Source organism: Coregonus clupeaformis, chromosome 20 (genome assembly GCF_020615455.1).
Source record: "Coregonus clupeaformis isolate EN_2021a chromosome 20, ASM2061545v1, whole genome shotgun sequence".
Taxonomy (NCBI): Eukaryota; Metazoa; Chordata; class Actinopteri; order Salmoniformes; family Salmonidae; genus Coregonus; species Coregonus clupeaformis.
In genome coordinates this window covers 23319011-23340981 of record NC_059211.1, presented here as the reverse complement: position 1 = coordinate 23340981, position 21971 = coordinate 23319011, and the positions used below count along the sequence as shown (strand labels likewise).

At 42.5% G+C, this 21971-nt stretch overlaps 1 protein-coding gene across 2 annotated transcripts; it reads left to right on the top strand.

Moving 5' to 3' along the window:
* The first annotated feature begins 2530 nt into the window (after positions 1–2530).
* Positions 2531–21379, top strand: LOC121534141 (E-selectin-like). Of its 2 annotated transcripts, XM_045205415.1 has the most exons (17): positions 2531–2616; positions 2742–2811; positions 2988–3479; positions 3605–3796; positions 4073–4264; positions 4468–4644; positions 4940–5131; positions 5335–5511; positions 5805–5996; positions 6200–6376; positions 6672–6863; positions 7067–7243; positions 18941–19132; positions 19336–19512; positions 20062–20241; positions 20542–20655; positions 20827–21378. In XM_045205415.1, the coding sequence occupies exons 1-17, from the start codon at positions 2614–2616 to the stop codon at positions 20907–20909; spliced, it is 2979 nt and encodes a 992-aa protein (XP_045061350.1). In that variant the 5' UTR covers positions 2531–2613; the 3' UTR covers positions 20910–21378. The 2 variants fall into 2 exon arrangements, with proteins under 2 accessions (XP_045061350.1, XP_045061351.1); XM_045205416.1 differs by lacking the exons at positions 4073–4264; positions 4468–4644 and having other exon boundaries at positions 20827–21379.
* Positions 21380–21971: the final 592 nt, after the last annotated feature.

Sequence of the window (21971 nt, the reverse complement as noted above, 5' to 3'; positions counted from 1 at the left end):
CTCCAGGACCTTGAAATGCTTCTTACGAAGCCACTCCTTTTCACTCAAAATCTCACGATACATGGCCCCATTCATTCTTTCCTTTACACGGATCAGTCGTCCTGGTCCCTTTGCAGAAAAACAGCCCCAAAGCATGATGTTTCCACCCCCATGCTTCACAGTAGGTATGGTGTTCTTTGGATGCAACTCAGCATTCTTTGTCCTCCAAACACAACGAAAGTTCTATTTTGGTTTCATCTGACCATATGACATTCTCCCAATCCTCTTCTGGATCATCCAAACTTCAGACGGGCCTGGACATGTACTGGCTTAAGCAGGGGGACACGTCTGGCACTGCAGGATTTGAGTCCCTGGCGGCGTAGTGTGTTACTGATGCTAGGCTTTGTTACTTTGGTCCCAGCTCTCTGCAGGTCATTCACTAGGTCCCCCCATGTTGTTCTGGGATTTTTGCTCACCGTTCTTGTGATCATTTTGACCCCACGGGGTGAGGGAGATTATCAGTGGTCTTGTATGTCTTCCATTTCCTAATAATTGCTCTCACAGTTGATTTCTTCAAACCAAGCTGCTTACCTATTGCAGATTCAGTCTTCCCAGCCTGGTGCAGGTCTACAATTTTGTTTCTGGTGTCCTTTGACAGCTCTTTGGTCTTGGCCATAGTGGAGTTTGGAGTGTGACTGTTTGAGGTTGTGGACAGGTGTCTTTTATACTGATTACAAGTTCAAACAGGTGCCATTAATACAGGTAACGAGTGGAGGACAGAGGAGCCTCTTAAAGAAGAAGTTACAGGTCTGTGAGAGCCAGAAATCTTGCTTGTTTGTAGGTGACCAAATACTTATTCACCACCATAATTTGCAAATAAATTCATTAAAAATCCTACAATTGATTTTCTGGATTTTATTTCCTCAATTTGTCTGTCATAGTCGACGTGTACCTATGTTGAAAATTACAGGCCTCTCTCATCTTTTTAAGTGGGAGAACTTGCACAATTGGTGGCTGACTAAATACTTTTTTTCCCCACTGTAACGAGTTCAAACAGGTGCAGTTAATGCAGGTAATGAGTGGAGAACAGGAGGGCTTCTTAAAGAAAAACTAACAGGTCTGTGAGAGCCGGAATTCTTACTGGTTGGTGGGTGATCAAATACTTATGTCATGCAATAAAATGCTAATTAATTACTTAAAAATCATACTATGTGATTTTCTGGATTTTTGTTTTAGATTCCGTCTCTCACAGTTGAAGTGTACCTATGATAAAAAATTACAGACCTCTACATGCTTTGTAAGTAGGAAAACCTGCAAAATCGGCAGTGTATCAAATACTTGTTCTCCCCACTGTATATTCATATTATAATTTTTTTATGTAGCACCTTGCACTTTTACTTTTTGTATTCTTTCGAGCATGGATTAAATGAATTATATAATTTTTTCATCTCGGCCTCCTTGGGTTATTCCTCTTCATGGTTTTGAGTGCGAGTACCTTTTGAACTCTTTTGAAGATATCAACATCCTGCCATTTCCCTCTGCATTTACAGTATATGCCAACCTTTACAATAACCGTTATGACTACTAAAAATGCTGTAGATGATACTGTAGATGATTACATTTAAAGTTATTAAATGGTTATACTCAAACATATGATAAACTGTTGACAAGTGATTCTTTCTCCACGTGTCGTTGCTCATCACTGAGTCATCCTAATTAGAATCCATTAGGGATTATCAAGCCTTTATCAGACGCCATGTTGAAATCTCTGTTTCCTCACCGGCAGTATCTTTGACTTGGCCTCAGGAATGGGGGGAGTTTCTAGAGGTCAACTAAACATTGCTGCTGTGGTAGATGTTCAGAGTGTAAGTTGAGTCCAGTCAGGAAGGATGTCAGCCGTGGTAGTCAATGCAGGCAGCCAACAGACGTCTATAGTGTTGCTTCCCATCACATAGACAGACTGTCTGTCTGCCTGTATCCCCATGAGAGCTGTGCATATCCTTTAATAAAAATACATAAACCCAGTAGTGGGTTAGGCAAATTATACACACTGTTATAACACAACCCAACTCAATGAAATGCACTTGAAATAGAGGTCGACTTGAAATAGAACGTTTGTCAACTGTTAGCTAACAGTGTTATGACTGATTCATAAATTATGCACGCCACTATTCATGACAACAAATGCTTAATGTGGGTGTTAGCCAGACATTTCAAAGGAATTAAATAAACATTTCAAAGCCAGCTCAGTATCTGTTGTTTAATGAGAGCTTTCTGCTTCCACATTCTCTATTTTCTGTTTGCAGCCCGGGGCTGTGGGCTCTCGTGCCTTCTCAGGAAACCCTTATCTGTCTGACCGACACAATAGGATGTCTAAAAGAGGGAGGGAGAGAGAGGGAGAAAGTTTCCAAGTGGGAAATTCCAGAGGAGCCTACTCATGCCCTGGCAGTGTAATAATGATGAATTCTGGGAAACGTGTCTTTGGCCCTTGTTGTAGTGTGGGCTGGTGTGTGTGTGTATATATATATGTTCACAGAGTACCAGAGAGCAGTATCATTTCATCCACTGGATAAGACTAGAGACACATCCTTTGGAGATTTACCTGCAAAAGAGCATCACATTTTAAAACGTACAATGGTAAGTACTGTTGAGAGAATTGATTTATGCCTTAAAATTAAGATGCACCAGTTAGTATATATTTAATTTCTGACAGCCAATGCATTTGTCAGTCTGTAAAGTATAGCTTGATGGTGTCTCCACAGGACTTCTGCTCTGGATCACAGCAAGCCAGAAGCCACAGCTCATGGATCACCCTCTTCCTCCTGTGGTCAAGTAAGAAACACATTTCAAAAGATCTACGCTTTCTAACATCCCAATCATGTTAAACTCCAAGAGAAATATGATACAGTACAAAACATATGTTGAGCTTGAGATACATCATTATGCATTCATTCATTCATGTACTGTATATTTAATATTGACCTTTTTTTTTGTATGTCATTCCTCAGTTCTCACCATGTGCTGTAGAGTGGAGGGCTGGTCCTACCATCACTCTAACAAAACTATGGACTGGGACACTGCTAGAACGTGGTGCACGGAGCGCTACACTGACATGGTGGCCATCCAGAACCGCGGAGAGATCTCCCACCTTAACAGCATCCTGCCCAGACAGGACAACTATTACTGGATAGGGATCCGTAAGGTGGACGACGTGTGGACCTGGGTGGGGACCAAGAAGACCCTGACTAAAGAGGCAGAGAACTGGGCAGACGGAGAACCCAACAACGGCGGGAACAACGAGGACTGTGTGGAGATGTACATCAAGAGACAGAAGGACGCGGGGAAGTGGAACGACGAGTCGTGTACGAAGAAGAAGACGGCTCTGTGCTACACAGCCTCGTGTCAGAGCCACTCATGTTACCATGGAGAGTGTGTGGAGACCATCAACAGCCACCGCTGCGAGTGCTTGGAGGGCTTCTACGGAGAGCAGTGTGAACACGGTAAGCAAGCCCAGGACGACGTAGTCCAATAATCTAATAAAGGCAGTATGAAACCTACTGCATTCTTCTATCACATTCAAAGTTCTCTTAAATGTAACTCCTTGCCTGTTTTTTTTTGTCGGCAGCTGTCGAATGTAAGATGGAGGAGGTAACTGTCCCTGATAAAGCCAGCGTCAGTTGCTCTCACCCCAATGGGAATTTCTCCTTTAACTCGACGTGTCAGTATTCCTGTGAGGAGGGGTACCGGCTGAGCAGCTCCGGGCCTGTGAGGTGCACAGCCTCAGGATCATGGTCGGAACAGCCTCCCACCTGTGAATGTAAGTATATCATCTTATAAACCTTATAAATAAGGGGTTCTGGAAGGACTAATAAGATAATAAAATAACAGCTGCCGTTTGTCGTAAACTTTTGATTTGTACTTTCTTTGAATTACTTCAGCGTCTTGCTATCGGTCTTTATACCAGTATGACAGCTTAGACCTACCTGTATTATATATAGTGTGTATATATATATTATATGTATATTGTATTTCAGTTATTGTCTTCATCGTGGCACATTTAGTCATGTATTGCGATCTGCCCTCTCCTCCTCAGTGGTCTTATGCAGTGATCTGTATGAGCCCGGGAAGGGTTCCATGACCTGCTCTCATCCCCTGGGCTCCTTCAGCTACCTGTCTACCTGTACCTTTACCTGTGAGGAAGGCTATGAGAGGGTGGCCTCCAGATCTGCTACCCTGCAGTGTGGAGCCTCGGGACTGTGGAACGACTCACAGCCGCAGTGTGTTGGTGCGTACGGTTCTGGATATCTGTAAACTTATCCCCCATAACATGTTATATCAACAGTAGTTGCAATAAATATATGAATGACACAGGACATTTACATTCAGACATATCTACAGGGGCATATAGAGCTTTGTAATTGTATGACAGTCCAGAATTGTCTCTGGACACAGACTGACCACTGAACCACTATTCACTCTGTCTTGCAGCTGTAAGCTGCCCTACCCTCCAGCAGCCACAGGATGGCGCTATCACCTGTGGAGAAGACTTCACCTATGGAAGCAGCTGTAGCTTTAGCTGCTCTGAGGGTTATCTCCTCCAGGGGGCGACAACGGTGACCTGCACATCAACTGCTGAGTGGAGTGAGGAGATACCGCACTGTGAAGGTAAGGACAAGCTTTTTTACATCTTTAAAATATACATCATTTAAACCATTGTCTATATTGACAAGATAGACATGACCGCTCTAACAATGGAAATACATCTCCTCAAAGATGGAAGGCAGGCGGGAGTAGGGGAACAGGTGGGACCATTCTAGCCAATGAGAGAGCAGATATATACGTGTGAACAGCACACCATAGAAATAGACAGAGGACTCATCTTTGTATCTGTGCCATTATAGCGTCTGTGACAGCATTGGCACATTTAGTCATGTATTGCGATCTGCCCTCTACTCCTCAGTGGTCTTATGCAGTGAGCTGTATGAGCCTGGGAAGGGTTCCATGACCTGCTCTCATCCCCTGGGCTCCTTCAGCTACCTGTCTACCTGTACCTTTACCTGTGAGGAAGGCTATGAGAGGGTGGCCTCCAGATCTGCTACCCTGCAGTGTGGAGCCTCGGGACTGTGGAACGACTCACAGCCGCAGTGTGTTGGTGTGTACGGTTCTGGATATCTGTAAACTTATCCCCCATAACATGTTATATCAACAGTAGTTGCAATAAATATATGAATGACACGGGACATTTACATTCAGAAATATCTACAGGGGCATATAGAGCTTTGTAATTGTATGACAGTCCAGAATTGTCTCTGGACACAGACTGACCACTGCACCACTATTCACTCTGTCTTGCAGCTGTAAGCTGCCCTACCCTCCAGCAGCCACAGGATGGCGCTATCACCTGTGGAGAAGACTTCACCTATGGAAGCAGCTGTAGCTTTAGCTGCTCTGAGGGTTATCTCCTCCAGGGGGCGACAACGGTGACCTGTACATCAACTGCTGAGTGGAGTGAGGAGATACCGCACTGTGAAGGTAAGGACAAGCTTTTTTACATCTTTAAAATATACATAATTTAAACCATTGTCTATATTGACAAGATAGACATGACCGCTCTAACAATGGAAATACATCTCCTCAAAGATGGAAGGCAGGCGGGAGTAGGGGAACAGGTGGGACCATTCTAGCCAATGAGAGAGCAGATATACGTGTGAACCGCACACCATAGAAATAGACAGAGGACTCATCTTTGTATCTGTGCCATTATAGCGTCTGTGACAGCATTGACACATTTAGTCATGTATTGCGATCTGCCCTCTCCTCCTCAGTGGTCTTATGCAGTGAGCTGTATGAGCCCGGGAAGGGTTCCATGACCTGCTCTCATCCCCTGGGCTCCTTCAGCTACCTGTCTACCTGTACCTTTACCTGTGAGGAAGGCTATGAGAGGGTGGCCTCCAGATCTGCTACCCTGCAGTGTGGAGCCTCGGGACTGTGGAACGACTCACAGCCGCAGTGTGTTGGTGTGTACGGTTCTGGATATCTGTAAACTTATCCCCCATAACATGTTATATCAACAGTAGTTGCAATAAATATATGAATGACACAGGACATTTACATTCAGACATATCTACAGGGGCATATAGAGCTTTGTAATTGTATGACAGTCCAGAATTGTCTCTGGACACAGACTGACCACTGAACCACTATTCACTCTGTCTTGCAGCTGTAAGCTGCCCTACCCTCCAGCAGCCACAGGATGGCGCTATCACCTGTGGAGAAGACTTCACCTATGGAAGCAGCTGTAGCTTTAGCTGCTCTGAGGGTTATCTCCTCCAGGGGGCGACAACGGTGACCTGTACATCAACTGCTGAGTGGAGTGAGGAGATACCGCACTGTGAAGGTAAGGACAAGCTTTTTAACATCTTTAAAATATACATCATTTAAACCATTGTCTGTATTGACAAGATAGACATGACCGCTCTAACAATGGAAATACATCTCCTCAAAGATGGAAGGCAGGCAGGAGTAGGGGAACAGGTGGGACCATTCTAGCCAATGAGAGAGCAGATATATACGTGTGAACAGCACACCATAGAAATAGACAGAGGACTCATCTTTGTATCTGTGCCATTATAGCGTCTGTTACAGCATTGATACATTTAGTCATGTATTGCGATCTGCCCTCTCCTCCTCAGTGGTCTTATGCAGTGAGCTGTATGAGCCCGGGAAGGGTTCCATGACCTGCTCTCATCCCCTGGGCTCCTTCAGCTACCTGTCTACCTGTACCTTTACCTGTGAGGAAGGCTATGAGAGGGTGGCCTCCAGATCTGCTACCCTGCAGTGTGGAGCCTCGGGACTGTGGAACGACTCACAGCCGCAGTGTGTTGGTGTGTACGGTTCTGGATATCTGTAAACTTATCCCCCATAACATGTTATATCAACAGTAGTTGCAATAAATATATGAATGACACAGGACATTTACATTCAGACATATCTACAGGGGCATATAGAGCTTTGTAATTGTATGACAGTCCAGAATTGTCTCTGGACACAGACTGACCACTGCACCACTATTCACTCTGTCTTGCAGCTGTAAGCTGCCCTACCCTCCAGCAGCCACAGGATGGCGCTATCACCTGTGGAGAAGACTTCACCTATGGAAGCAGCTGTAGCTTTAGCTGCTCTGAGGGTTATCTCCTCCAGGGGGCGACAACGGTGACCTGTACATCAGCTGCTGAGTGGAGTGAGGAGATACCGCACTGTGAAGGTAAGGACAAGCTTTTTAACATCTTTAAAATATACATAATTTAAACCATTGTCTATATTGACAAGAGTTTTTTAAACCAATTTAAACCAATGTCTTTACTGACAAGATAGACATATGACATTTAAAAAAACATTTTAGTTATTTAGCAGACGCTTTATCCAGAGCGACTTACAGTTTTTGAGTGCATACATTTTTTTTTCTCCATACTGGCCCCACGTGGGAATCGAACCCACAACCCTGGCGTTGCAAGCTTTTTGATGTCTTCACTATTATTCTACAATGTAAAAAAACACTTGAATGAGTAGGTGTGTAAAAACCTTTGACTGTTAGTGTGTGTGTATATATATTATGCCATTTAGCGGACGTTTTTTTAATCCAAAGCGACTTGCAGTCATGCGTGTATCCATTTTACCTATAAGTCTTATTTCCTTATGAATGTCCTCATCATGAGCTCTCCAACAACAATCATTTTTATGATTTCATTCACAACTGTTTGTTACCTTTTGTGGTATTTTTTATATACTAACCACTGTGTGTCCTTCTCTCAGCTATCCAGTGCCCCTCTCCTGTGGCTCCTCTGGGGGGTCAGGTCAGCTGTGAGGCCCCCTCACATCCATGGGGCTCTGTCTGCAACTTCAGCTGTGATAAGGGCTATGACCACAAGGGGGCCCCGAACATGCAGTGTTCAGGGTCAGGGGAGTGGAGCGCTGACACGCCTACCTGCACAGGTATGTAATGACCTCTCTTACTCACTTTGTGAGACACAACCAAATTGAATATTCTGTGAGACACAACCAAACTGGATATTCTGTGAGACACAACCAAACTGGATATTCGCTGGTCATCAAGACAAAGTATGTCTTATTTAGCGGTTATAAAGGTTTTATGAATGCATAATGAATGCATAGCCTACATAAGGGGGCTACCAACATTTGAACATTTTTAACAGGGTAGTAGTCAGTGATGTGGCAGATCAGTTGATTCAGATTGTCTGACTGTTTTCCTCTGTTGTTTCTTGTTTCCTCCAGCCACCCCTGAGCCCCCGTTGAACCCCACTATCATAGGCCTGGCAGCAGGGGGGCGCTGTGTCATTATCTGGCCTGTCTCTGGCCGCATGGCTCCTCAAACGAATCAGACAGAAAGGTAAACACAGAAGACGTTCCGTATCTTCTCGACTCACAGAGACATTTTCCAGGAATAAGAAAGTAATAAGAAATTCAAAAATAACTCTGTTTCATAACACAGATTTGATTCAGAATGGCTATTTCTTATTTGACAATACTCATCAATATGCTCTTCATTGTCTCCTTCCAGCTAACAAGTTTGATCTGAACAGCACCTCAGACATTGAGGAACCTTTACAGACCTACAGGAACAGCATTGACAGCCTCATATAGAGATCAACAACAACTGCAGGAACAGGCTTGCTCTGTTTTCAAAGAAGATCTGCTGGTCACACCTGGATCACAGTTCCTCAGTATTGTAATGTAGTAGGTTAGATAGCCTTGAATCGTCTGACTGGGAGAGAGATGCTACGTTGAGTATACAGAATCATCAGTTCTCTTGATGGTCCTACAGAAAATGTTTTTTCTCCCTGAGGGAGTTTTATATTGAACAAATTGTTCACCACTGGCTGGTATATGACCACAAGTGGTCACATTTCTTATGATACTGATTTTGACAGCTATTGAATACAAACTACAGAAAGTTGTATATTGTATTCCACTGTATAATTATTTGTATTATCTTAAATATATTTTATGTTTTTACAAAACTGTGAAACAATGCCTTTCAGTATTTAAGTGCTATTTATTTGTGTGTTTCAGAATTAAATTTGATGTAGAAAAAGTGTCTTTTTAAATATAATAAACGTTTCAAACATTGCCTATAATGTTGTTATTTTTTCCATTATTTTCTGTCCAATGCTTTTTATAATAGCTGCAAATAAATTGTCCATGGCTATCTGAGATCAAATGTACCAATGGGGAGCAAAGTGACTTCGCTAAGCCCCGCCCCCCTTGGTTACTGTTGCAACCTCTGACATTTTCCCAGGAAGCCCAAATCCCCATTCAACCACTGGCGAAATCCCCTCAGAATGATCTCAAACTGTGTTTCTAATAAACAATCAAATTATACACAGACTACCCCTTGCAAATCAGGAAACTCTTGGGTATGTTGTCATTACAATTGCTTTACGGAAATCTGGTAAAATTATGTTTGTAGCATAGCTAGCCAGTAAATGGCTCTGAATTCAATGTCAGCATGCAGTCAAAGCTATAACCAAAGAGCGCACAGTATGAAGACAGGCAGAAACTGCTTCTCCAATAGAAATCACCGATAACACTCGTAGGTGATGTCATGGCAATGTTGGCTAGCTAAGCTCATAAATAGAAACACGTCATCGGGTCTAACTGTCTTCTCGGAACCGAACTGCGCATGTGCTGGCCATCAAATCAAAGGCACTCCTTCGATGTACAGAGAGGGGGAAAAAGTATTTGATCCCCTGCTGATTTTGTACGTTTGCCCACTGACAAAGAATTGATCAGTCTATAATTGTAATGGTAGGTTTATTTGAACAGCGAGAGACAGAATAACAACAACAAAAAATCCAGAAAAACGCATGTCAAAAATTTTATAAATTGATTTGCATTTTAATGAGGGAAATAAGTATTTGACCCCCTCTCAATCAGAAAGATTTCTGGCTCCCAGCTGTCTTTTATACAGGTAACGAGCTGAGATTAGGAGCACACTCTTAAAGGGAGTGCTCCTAATCTCAGTTTGTTACCTGTATAAAAAGACACCTGTCCTTCGATATAAATCTTTTTTGGGATGAAAATAAAAACATAAGTTAGTAACTTTCACGAGGTTGAAGTAATAACATCCTCAACTACTTATTTTATTTATTCTTTAATTGACTTCTCAAACTCCGGCTTGGTCTGTTTCGCAAGCGTTCTAGGAAGTCTCGCGATGTCGCGCCTCTGGGTTTAGAAACTGTGCTATAACCACTTTTGGAGCGAAGGTAGTGCTCTCAAATCATATCCTGATGTCGACAACAGATGGGAGTTTTATTCATAACGATGCTAACTTAGCTAATTAACATACATTTTGAGAACAGGTTATATTATATTAAGTGGCTAGTTAGCTAACGTTAGAAACGTTTGCTGGTCAATGAGACTGAGAGCAAGCAAACCAGCTGAACTAGCAAATAATGTAACAAAAGCATAATTTCGTATTTGAAAAAAATACTCCATCAACAGGCTCTGCATTTCAGGAATCACGGTATCAAGTACCACTGGTGCACTGTTAAATTATTTAGCCATTTAAACATAATTTTAAAAAGAAAAATCAGTTTTTGCAATAGCCCTTACTGGCTTTCATGCGTTTGCTGGTCAATGAGACTGAGAGCAAGCAAACCAGCTGAACTAGCAAATAATGTAACAAAACAACAACAAAATAATGTAACCCATCAACACTGCAACACAATGGTGCAGCACAGACGCTTGTTCCTGTCTGCTGGGAGACTGGAGACTGACTCAGGTCTTTACAGGGGTTGTGTCTGGGTCATTTACACATGCAGTACCATGTTCCCTCTCTGTGCAATGACATGACCTCAGCCCGTTATATATAAGCTGTATGTTCTTGTTCTGAATAGTTATGTAACTCTATTTCTCAGCCCGTTATATATAAGCTGTATGTTCTTGTTCTGAATAGTTATGTAACTCTATTTCTCAGCCTGTTATATATAAGCTGTATGTTCTTGTTCTGAATAGTTATGTAACTCTATTTCTCAGCCCGTTATATATAAGCTGTATGTTCTTGTTCTGAATAGTTATGTAACTCTATTTCTCAGCCCGTTATATATAAGCTGTATGTTCTTGTTCTGAATAGTTATGTAACTCTATTTCTCAGCCTGTTATATATAAGCTGTATGTTCTTGTTCTGAATAGTTATGTAACTCTATTTCTCAGCCCGTTATATATAAGCTGTATGTTCTTGTTCTGAATAGTTATGGAACTCTATTTCTCAGCCCGTTATATATAAGCTGTATGTTCTTGTTCTGAATAGTTATGTAACTCTATTTCTCAGCCCGTTATATATAAGCTGTATGTTCTTGTTCTGAATAGTTATGTAACTCTATTTCTCAGCCCGTTATATATAAGCTGTATGTTCTTGTTCATTATTTCAAAAAAATATATATTTCTCTCTCAACCAGTCTCCTTTCAATTTTAAATAATGTAAACATAATGTACTGTCTAGAAGAAAATATTAAATGACCCCCACCACTTTTGTCCCTCTCCAATGACAACTTGTTATCCAACCCCTTTAGACAGCAGGTATTTGATGGGGTCATATCCACCGCTGTGGAACCCCACTTCACTGCAGACCAGGACCATTGTGTTTCTCCCTGAACTTTAGCTAACCTCTCTGTCAGCATCATGAGGAGACAGAATTAGATCTCATATTTAGCTAACCTCTCTGTCAGCATCATGAGGGGACAGAAACAGATCTCATATTTAGCTAACCTCTCTGTCAGCATCATGAGGGGACAGAAACATATCTCATATTTAGCTAACCTCTCTGTCAGCATCATGAGGGGACAGAAACAGATCTCATATTTAGCTAACCTCTCTGTCAGCATCATGAGGGGACAGAAACATATCTCATATTTAGCTAACCTCTCTGTCAGCATCATGAGGGGACAGAATTAGATCTCATATTTAGCTAACCTCTCTGTCAGCATCATGAGGGGACAGAAACAGATCTCATATTTAGCTAACCTCTCTGTCAGCATCATGAGGGGACAGAATCAGATCTCATATTTAGCTAACCTCTCTGTCAGCATCATGAGGGGACAGAATTAGATCTCATATTTAGCTAACCTCTCTGTCAGCATCATGAGGGGACAGAAACAGATCTCATATTTAGCTAACCTCTCTGTCAGCATCATGAGGTGACAGAATCAGATCTCATATTTAGCTAACCTCTCTGTCAGCATCATGAGGGGACAGAATTAGATCTCATATTTAGCTAACCTCTCTGTCAGCATCATGAGGGGACAGAATTAGATCTCATATTTTGCTAACCTCTCTGTCAGCATCATGAGGGGACAGAATTAGATCTCATATTTAGCTAACCTCTCTGTCAGCATCATGAGGGGACAGAAACAGATCTCATATTTAGCTAACCTCTCTGTCAGCATCATGAGGGGACAGAAACAGATCTCATATTTAGCTAACCTCTCTGTCAGCATCATGAGGGGACAGAAACAGATCTCATATTTAGCTAACCTCTCTGTCAGCATCATGAGGGGACAGAATTAGATCTCATATTTAGCTAACCTCTCTGTCAGCATCATGAGGGGACAGAATTAGATCTCATATTTAGCTAACCTCTCTGTCAGCATCATGAGGGGACAGAAACAGATCTCATATTTAGCTAACCTCTCTGTCAGCATCATGAGGGGACAGAATCAGATCTCATATTTAGCTAACCTCTCTGTCAGCATCATGAGGGGACAGAATCAGATCTCATCTTTAGCTAACCTCTTTGTCAGCATCATGAGGGGACAGAATCAGATCTCATATTTAGCTAACCTCTCTGTCAGCATCATGAGGGGACAGAAACAGATCTCATATTTAGCTAACCTCTTTGTCAGCATCATGAGGGGACAGAATCAGATCTCATATTTAGCTAACCTCTCTGTCAGCATCATGAGGGGACAGAAACAGATCTCATCTTTAGCTAACCTCTGTCAGCATCATGAGGGGACAGAAACAGATCTCATATTTAGCTAACCTCTCTGTCAGCATCATGAGGGGACAGAATCAGATCTCATCTTTAGCTAACCTCTGTCAGCATCATGAGGGGACAGAAACAGATCTCATATTTAGCTAACCTCTCTGTCAGCATCATGAGGGGACATAATCAGATCTCATCTTTAGCTAACCTCTGTCAGCATCATGAGGGGACAGAAACAGATCTCATATTTAGCTAACCTCTCTGTCAGTATCATGAGGGGACAGAAACAGATCTCATATTTAGCTTACCTTTCAAGTTTCAAGTATTAATGTCACATGCACAAGTACAGTGAAATGCCTTTCTTGCAAATGCAAAACCCAACAATGCAGTAATCAATAACAATGTATTACTACAAAAAAACACACAAGAAAAAAGAATAGGAAATATGAAATACACAATAAAGTAAGTAAGTAAGCGTACTATATACAGGAAATATTTAGAAAGTCAGTTCCAATACCCATACCAAATATTATTTACATGTACAGGGATACTGGAGTGATGGAGGTAGATACAGTTGAAGTCAGAAGTTTACTCAAAATCTCGCGATACATGGCCCCATCCATCCTCCCCTCTATACGGTGCAGTCGTCTTGTCCCCTTTGCAGAAAAGCATCCCCAAATAATTATGTTTCCACCTCCATGCTTCACGGTTGGGTTGGTGTTCTTGGGGTTGTACACATCCTTCTTCTTCCTCCAAACACAGCGAGTGGAGTTTAGACCAAAAAGCTCTATTGTTGTCTCATCAGACCACATGACCTTCTCCCATTCCTCCTCTGGATCATCCAGATGGTCATTGGCAAACTTCAGACGGGCCTGGACATGCGCTGATTTGAGCAGGGGGACCTTGCGTGCGCTGCAGGATTTTAATCCATGACGGCGTAGTGTGTTACTAATGGTTTTCTTTGAGACTGTGGTCCCAGCTCTCTTCAGGTCATTGACCAGGGCTGATCCCTCACCTTCCTCATGATCATTGATGCCCCGCGAGGTGAGATCTTGCATGGAGCCCCAGACCGAGGGTGATTGACCGTCATCTTGAACTTCTTCCATTTTCTAATAATTGCGCCAACAGTTGTTGCCTTCTCAACAAGCTGCTTGCCTATTGTCCTGTAGCCCATCCCAGCCTTATGCAGGTCTACAATTTTATCCCTGATGTCCTTACACAGCTCTCTGGTCTTGGCCATTGTGGAGAGGTTGGAGTCTGTTTGATTGAGTGTGTGGACAGGTGTCTTTTATACAGGTACAGTGGGGGGAAAAAGTGTTTAGTCAGCCACCAATTGTGCAAGTTCTCCCACTTAAAAAGATGAGAGAGGCCTGTAATTTTCATCATAGGTCCACGTCAACTATGACAGACAAATTGAGGGAAAAAAATCCAGAAAATCACATTGTAGGATTTTTTATGAATTTATTTGCAAATTATGGTGGAAAATAAGTATTTGGTCAATAACAAAAGTTTCTCAATACTTTGTTATATACCCTTTGTTGACAATGACACAGGTCAAACATTTTCTGTAAGTCTTCACAAGGTTTTCACACACTGTTGCTGGTATTTTGGCCCATTCCTCCATGCAGATCTCCTCTAGAGCAGTGATGTTTTGGGGCTGTCGCTGGGCAACACAGACTTTCAACTCCCTCCAAAGATGTTCTATGGGGTTGAGATCTGGAGACTGGCTAGGCCACTCCAGGACCTTGAAATGCTTCTTACGAAGCCACTCCTTCGTTGCCCGGGCGGTGTGTTTGGGATCATTGTCATGCTGAAAGACCCAGCCACGTTTCATCTTCAATGCCCTTGCTGATGGAAGGAGGTTTTCACTCAAAATCTCACGATAAATGGCTCCATTCATTCTTTCCTTTACACGGATCAGTCGTCCTGGTCCCTTTGCAGAAAAACAGCCCCAAAGCATGATGTTTCCACCCCCATGCTTCACAGTAGGTATGGTGTTCTTTGGATGCAACTCAGCATTCTTTGTCCTCCAAACACGACGAAAGTTATATTTTGGTTTCATCTGACCATATGACATTCTCCCAATCCTCTTCTGGATCATCCAAATGCACTCTAGCAAACTTCAGACGGGCCTGGACATGTACTGGCTTAAGCAGGGGGACACATCTGGCACTGCAGGATTTGAGTCCCTGGCGGCGTAGTGTGTTACTGATGGTAGGCTTTGTTACTTTGGTCCCAGCTCTCTGCAGGTCATTCACTAGGTCCCCCCGTGTGGTTCTGGGATTTTTGCTCACCGTTCTTGTGATCATTTTGACCCCACGGGGTGAGGGAGATTATCAGTGGTCTTGTATGTCTTCCATTTCCTAATAATTGCTCTCACAGTTGATTTCTTCAAACCAAGCTGCTTACCTATTGCAGATTCAGTCTTCCCAGCCTGGTGCAGGTCTACAATTTTGTTTCTGGTGTCCTTTGACAGCTCTTTGGTCTTGGCCATAGTGGAGTTTGGAGTGTGACTGTTTGAGGTTGTGGACAGGTGTCTTTTATACTGATAACAAGTTCAAACAGGTGCCATTAATACAGGTAATGAGTGGAGAACAGGAGGGCTTCTTAAAGAAAAACTAACAGGTCTGTGAGAGCCGGAATTCTTACTGGTTGGTAGATGATCAAATACTTATGTCATGCAATAAAATGCAAATTAATTACTTTAAAATCATACAATATGATTTTCTGGATTTTCGTTTTAGATTCCGTCTCTCACAGTTGAAGTGTACCTATGATAAAAAATTACAGACCTCTACATGCTTTGTAAGTAGGAAAACCTGCAAAATCGGCAGTGTATCAAATACTTGTTCTCCCCACTGTTTATTCATATTATTATTTTTTTATATAGCACCTTGCACTTTTACTTTTTGTATTCTTTCGAGCATGGATTAAATGAATTATATAATTTTTTCATCTCGGCCTCCTTGGGTTATTCCTCTTCATGGTTTTGAGTGCGAGTACCTTTTGAACTCTTTTGAAGATATCAACATCCTGCCATTTCCCTCTGCATTTACAGTATACGCCAACCTTTACAATAACGTGGCGCAATCTGAGTGGCGCAGTGGTCTAAGGCACTGCATCGCAGTGCTAACTGTGCCACTAGAGATCCTGGTTCGAATCCAGGCTCTGTCGCTGCCGGCCACGACCGGGAGACTCATGGGCGGCGCACAATTGGCCCAGCGTCGTCCAGGGTAGGGGAGGGAATGGCCGGCAGGGATGTAGCTCAGTTGATAGAGCATGGCGTTTGCAACGCCAGGGTTGTGGGTTCGATTCCCACGGGGGGCCAGTATAAAAAAATATGTATTCACTAACTGTAAGTCGCTCTGGATAAGAGCGTCTGCTAAATGACTAAAATGTAAAATAACGGTTATGACTACTAAAAATGACACTAAAAGGCACCAAGCAATACTGTAGATGATTACATTTAAAGTTATTAAATGGTTATACTCAAACATATGATAAACTGTTGACAAGTGATTCTTTCTCCACGTGTCGTTGCTCATCACTGAGTCATCCTAATTAGAATCCATTAGGGATTATCAAGCCTTTATCAGACGCCATGTTGAAATCTCTGTTTCCTCACCGGCAGTATCTTTGACTTGGCCTCAGGAATGGGGGGAGTTTCTAGAGGTCAACTAAACATTGCTGCTGTGGTAGATGTTCAGAGTGTAAGTTGAGTCCAGTCAGGAAGGATGTCAGCCGTGGTAGTCAATGCAGGCAGCCAACAGACGTCTAGAGTGTTGCTTCCCATCACATAGACAGACTGTCTGTCTGCCTGTATCCCCATGAGAGCTGTGCATATCCTTTAATAAAAATACATAAACCCAGTAGTGGGTTAGGCAAATTATACACACTGTTATAACACAACCCAACTCAATGAAATGCACTTGAAATAGAGGTCGACTTGAAATAGTCACGTTTGTCAACTGTTAGCTCACAGTGTTATGACTAATTCATAAATTATGCACGCCACTATTCATGACAACAAATGCTTGATGTGGGTGTTAGCCAGACATTTCAAAGGAATTAAATAAACATTTCAAAGCCAGCTCAGTATCTGTTGTTTAATGAGAGCTTTCTGCTTCCACATTCTCTATTTTCTGTTTGCAGCCCGGGGCTGTGGGCTCTCGTGCCTTCTCAGGAAACCCTTATCTGTCTGACCGACACAATAGGATAGAGTCCGGATATCTAAAAGAGGGAGGGAGAGAGAGGGAGAAAGTTTCCAAGTGGGAAATTCCAGAGGAGCCTACTCATGCCCTGGCAGTGCAATAATTATGAATTCCGGGAAAGGTGTCTTTGGCCCTTGTTGTAGTGTGGGCTGGTGTGTGTGTGTGTGTATATATATGTTCACAGAGTACCAGAGAGCAGTATCATTTCATCCACTGGATAAGACTAGAGACACATCCTTTGGAGATTTACCTGCAAAAGAGCATCACATTTTAAAACGTACAATGGTAAGTACTGTTGAGAGAATTGATTTATGCCTTAAAATTAAGATGCACCAGTTAGTATATATTTAATTTCTGACAGCCAATGCATTTGTCAGTCTGTAAAGTATAGCTTGATGGTGTCTCCACAGGACTTCTGCTCTGGATCACAGCAAGCCAGAAGCCACAGCTCATGGATCACCCTCTTCCTCCTGTGGTCAAGTAAGAAACACATTTCAAAAGATCTACGCTTTCTAACATCCCAATCATGTTAAACTCCAAGAAGAAATATGATACAGTACAAAACATATGTTGAGCTTGAGATACATCATTATGCATTCATTCATTCATGTACTGTATATCAATATTGACCTTTTTTTTTTTTATGTCATTCCTCAGTTCTCACCATGTGCTGTAGAGTGGAGGGCTGGTCCTACCATCACTCTAACAAAACTATGGACTGGGACACTGCTAGAACGTGGTGCACGGAGCGCTACACTGACATGGTGGCCATCCAGAACCGCGGAGAGATCTCCCACCTTAACAGCATCCTGCCCAGGCAGGACAACTATTACTGGATAGGGATCCGTAAGGTGGACGACGTGTGGACCTGGGTGGGGACCAAGAAGACCCTGACTAAAGAGGCAGAGAACTGGGCAGACGGAGAACCCAACAACGGCGGGAACAACGAGGACTGTGTGGAGATGTACATCAAGAGACAGAAGGACGCGGGGAAGTGGAACGACGAGTCGTGTATCGAAGAAGAAGACGGCTCTGTGCTACACAGCCTCGTGTCAGAGCCACTCATGTTACCATGGAGAGTGTGTGGAGACCATCAACAGCCACCGCTGCGAGTGCTTGGAGGGCTTCTACGGAGAGCAGTGTGAACACGGTAAGCAAGCCCAGGACGACGTAGTCCAATAATCTAATAAAGGCAGTATGAAACCTACTACATTCTTCTATCACATTCAAAGTTCTCTTAAATGTAACTCCTTGCCTGTTTTTTTTTGTCGGCAGCTGTCGAATGTAAGATGGAGGAGGTAACTGTCCCTGATAAAGCCAGCGTCAGTTGCTCTCACCCCAATGGGAATTTCTCCTTTAACTCGACGTGTCAGTATTCCTGTGAGGAGGGGTACCGGCTGAGCAGCTCCGGGCCTGTGAGGTGCACAGCCTCAGGATCATGGTCGGAACAGCCTCCCACCTGTGAATGTAAGTATATCATCTTATAAACCTTATAAATAAGGAGTTCTGGAAGGACTAATAAGATAATAAAATAACAGCTGCCGTTTGTCATAAACTTTTGATTTGTACTTTCTTTGAATTACTTCAGCGTCTTGCTATCGGTCTTTATACCAGTATGACAGCTTAGACCTACTTGTATTATATATAGTGTATATATATATATATATTATATGTATATTGTATTTCAGTTATTGTCTTCATCGTGGCACATTTAGTCATGTATTGTGATCTGCCTTCTCCTCCTCAGTGGTCTTATGCAGTGAGCTGTATGAGCCTGGGAAGGGTTCCTTGACCTGCTCTCATCCCCTGGGCTCCTTCAGCTACCTGTCCACCTGTACCTTTACCTGTGAGGAAGGCTATGAGAGGGTGGCCTCCAGATCTGCTACCCTGCAGTGTGGAGCCTCGGGACTGTGGAACGACTCACAGCCGCAGTGTGTTGGTGTGTACGGTTCTGGATATCTGTAAACTTATCCCCCATAACATGTTATATCAACAGTAGTTGCAATAAATATATGAATGACACGGGATATTTACATTCAGACATATCTACAGGGGCATATAGAGCTTTGTAATTGTATGACAGTCCAGAATTGTCTCTGGACACAGACTGACCACTGCACCACTATTCACTCTGTCTTGCAGCTGTAAGCTGCCCTACCCTCCAGCAGCCACAGGATGGCGCTATCACCTGTGGAGAAGACTTCACCTATGGAAGCAGCTGTAGCTTTAGCTGCTCTGAGGGTTATCTCCTCCAGGGGGCGACAACGGTGACCTGTACATCAGCTGCTGAGTGGAGTGAGGAGATACCGCACTGTGAAGGTAAGGACAAGCTTTTTTACATCTTTAAAATATACATCATTTAAACCATTGTCTATATTGACAAGAGTTTTTAAACCAATTTAAACCAATGTCTTTACTGACAAGATAGACATATGACATTTAAAAAAAACATTTTAGTCATTTAGCAGACGCTCTTATCCAGAGCGACTTACAGTTTTTGAGTGCATAAATTTTTTTTCTTCCATACTGGCCCCACGTGGGAATCGAACCCACAACCCTGGCGTTGCAAGCTTTTTGATGTCTTCACTATTATTCTACAATGTAAAAAAAACACTTGAATGAGTAGGTGTGTAAAAACTTTTGACTGTTAGTGTGTGTGTATATATATTATGCCATTTAGTGGACGTTTTTTTATCCAAAGCGACTTGCAGTCATGCGTGTATCCATTTTACCTATAAGTCTTATTTCCTTATGGATGTCCTCATCATGAGCTCTCCAACAACAATCATTTTTATGATTTCATTCACAACTGTTTGTTACCTTTTGTGGTATTTTTTATATACTAACCACTGTGTGTCCTTCTCTCAGCTATCCAGTGCCCCTCTCCTGTGGCTCCTCTGGGGGGTCAGGTCAGCTGTGAGGCCCCCTCACATCCATGGGGCTCTGTCTGCAACTTCAGCTGTGATAAGGGCTATGACCACAAGGGGGCCCCGAACATGCAGTGTTCAGGGTCAGGGGAGTGGAGCGCTGACACGCCTACCTGCACAGGTATGTAATGACCTCTCTTACTCACTTTGTGAGACACAACCAAATTGAATATTCTGTGAGACACAATCAAACTGGATATTCTGTGAGACACAACCAAACTGGATATTCGCTGGTCATCAAGACAAAGTATGTCTTATTTAGCGGTTATAAAGGTTTTATGAATGCATAATGAATGCATAGCCTACATAAGGGGGGTACCAACATTTGAACATTTTTAACAGGGTAGTAGTCAGTGATGTGGCAGATCAGTTGATTCAGATTGTCTGACTGTTTTCCTCTGTTGTTTCTTGTTTCCTCCAGCCACCCCTGAGCCCCCGTTGAACCCCACTATCATAGGCCTGGCAGCAGGGGGCGCTGTGTCATTATCTGGCCTGTCTCTGGCCGCATGGCTCCTCAAACGAATCAGACAGAAAGGTAAACACAGAAGACGTTCCGTATCTTCTCGACTCACAGAGACATTTTCCAGGAATAAGAAAGTAATAAGAAATTCAAAAATAACTCTGTTTCATAACACAGATTTGATTCAGAATGGCTATTTCTTATTTGACAATACTCATCAATATGCTCTTCATTGTCTCCTTCCAGCTAACAAGTTTGATCTGAACAGCACCTCAGACATTGAGGAACCTTTACAGACCTACAGGAACAGCATTGACAGCCTCATATAGAGATCAACAACAACTGCAGGAACAGGCTTGCTCTGTTTTCAAAGAAGATCTGCTGGTCACACCTGGATCACAGTTCCTCAGTATTGTAATGTAGTAGGTTAGATAGCCTTGAATCGTCTGACTGGGAGAGAGATGCTACGTTGAGTATACAGAATCATCAGTTCTCTTGATGGTCCTACAGAAAATGTTTTTTCTCCCTGAGGGAGTTTTATATTGAACAAATTGTTCACCACTGGCTGGTATATGACCACAAGTGGTCACATTTCTTATGATACTGATTTTGACAGCTATTGAATACAAACTACAGAAAGTTGTATATTGTATTCCACTGTATAATTATTTGTATTATCTTAAATATATTTTTATGTTTTTACAAAACTGTGAAACAATGCCTTTCAGTATTTAAGTGCTATTTATTTGTGTGTTTCAGAATTAAATTTGATGTAGAAAAAGTGTCTTTTTAAATATAATAAACGTTTCAAACATTGCCTATAATGTTGTTATTTTTTCCATTATTTTCTGTCCAATGCTTTTTATAATAGCTGCAAATAAATTGTCCATGGCTATCTGAGATCAAATGTACCAATGGGGAGCAAAGTGACTTCGCTAAGCCCCGCCCCCCTTGGTTACTGTTGCAACCTCTGACATTTTCCCAGGAAGCCCAAATCCCCATTCAACCACTGGCGAAATCCCCTCAGAATGATCTCAAACTGTGTTTCTAATAAACAATCAAATTATACACAGACTACCCCTTGCAAATCAAGAAACTATTGGGTATGTTGTGGTGGACTGTCATTACAATTGCTTTACGGAAATCTGGTAAAATTATGTTTGTAGCATAGCTAGCCAGTAAATGGCTCTGAATTCAATGTCAGCATGCAGTCAAAGCTATAACCAAAGAGCGCACAGTATGAAGACAGGCAGAAACTGCTTCTCCAATAGAAATCCCCGATAACACTCGTAGGTGATGTCATGGCAATGTTGGCTAGCTAAGCTCATAAATAGAAACACGTCATCGGGTCTAACTGTCTTCTCGGAACCGAACTGCGCATGTGCTGGCCA

Excerpts from the sequence above, each read along its gene's own strand:
- LOC121534141 (XM_045205415.1), top strand. Across the intron at positions 3,797-4,072 it reads ACAGCCTCCCACCTGTGAAT|TGGTCTTATGCAGTGATCTG; the intron begins GTAAGTATATCA and ends TCTCCTCCTCAG. Across the intron at positions 5,512-5,804 it reads GGAGATACCGCACTGTGAAG|TGGTCTTATGCAGTGAGCTG; the intron begins GTAAGGACAAGC and ends TCTCCTCCTCAG.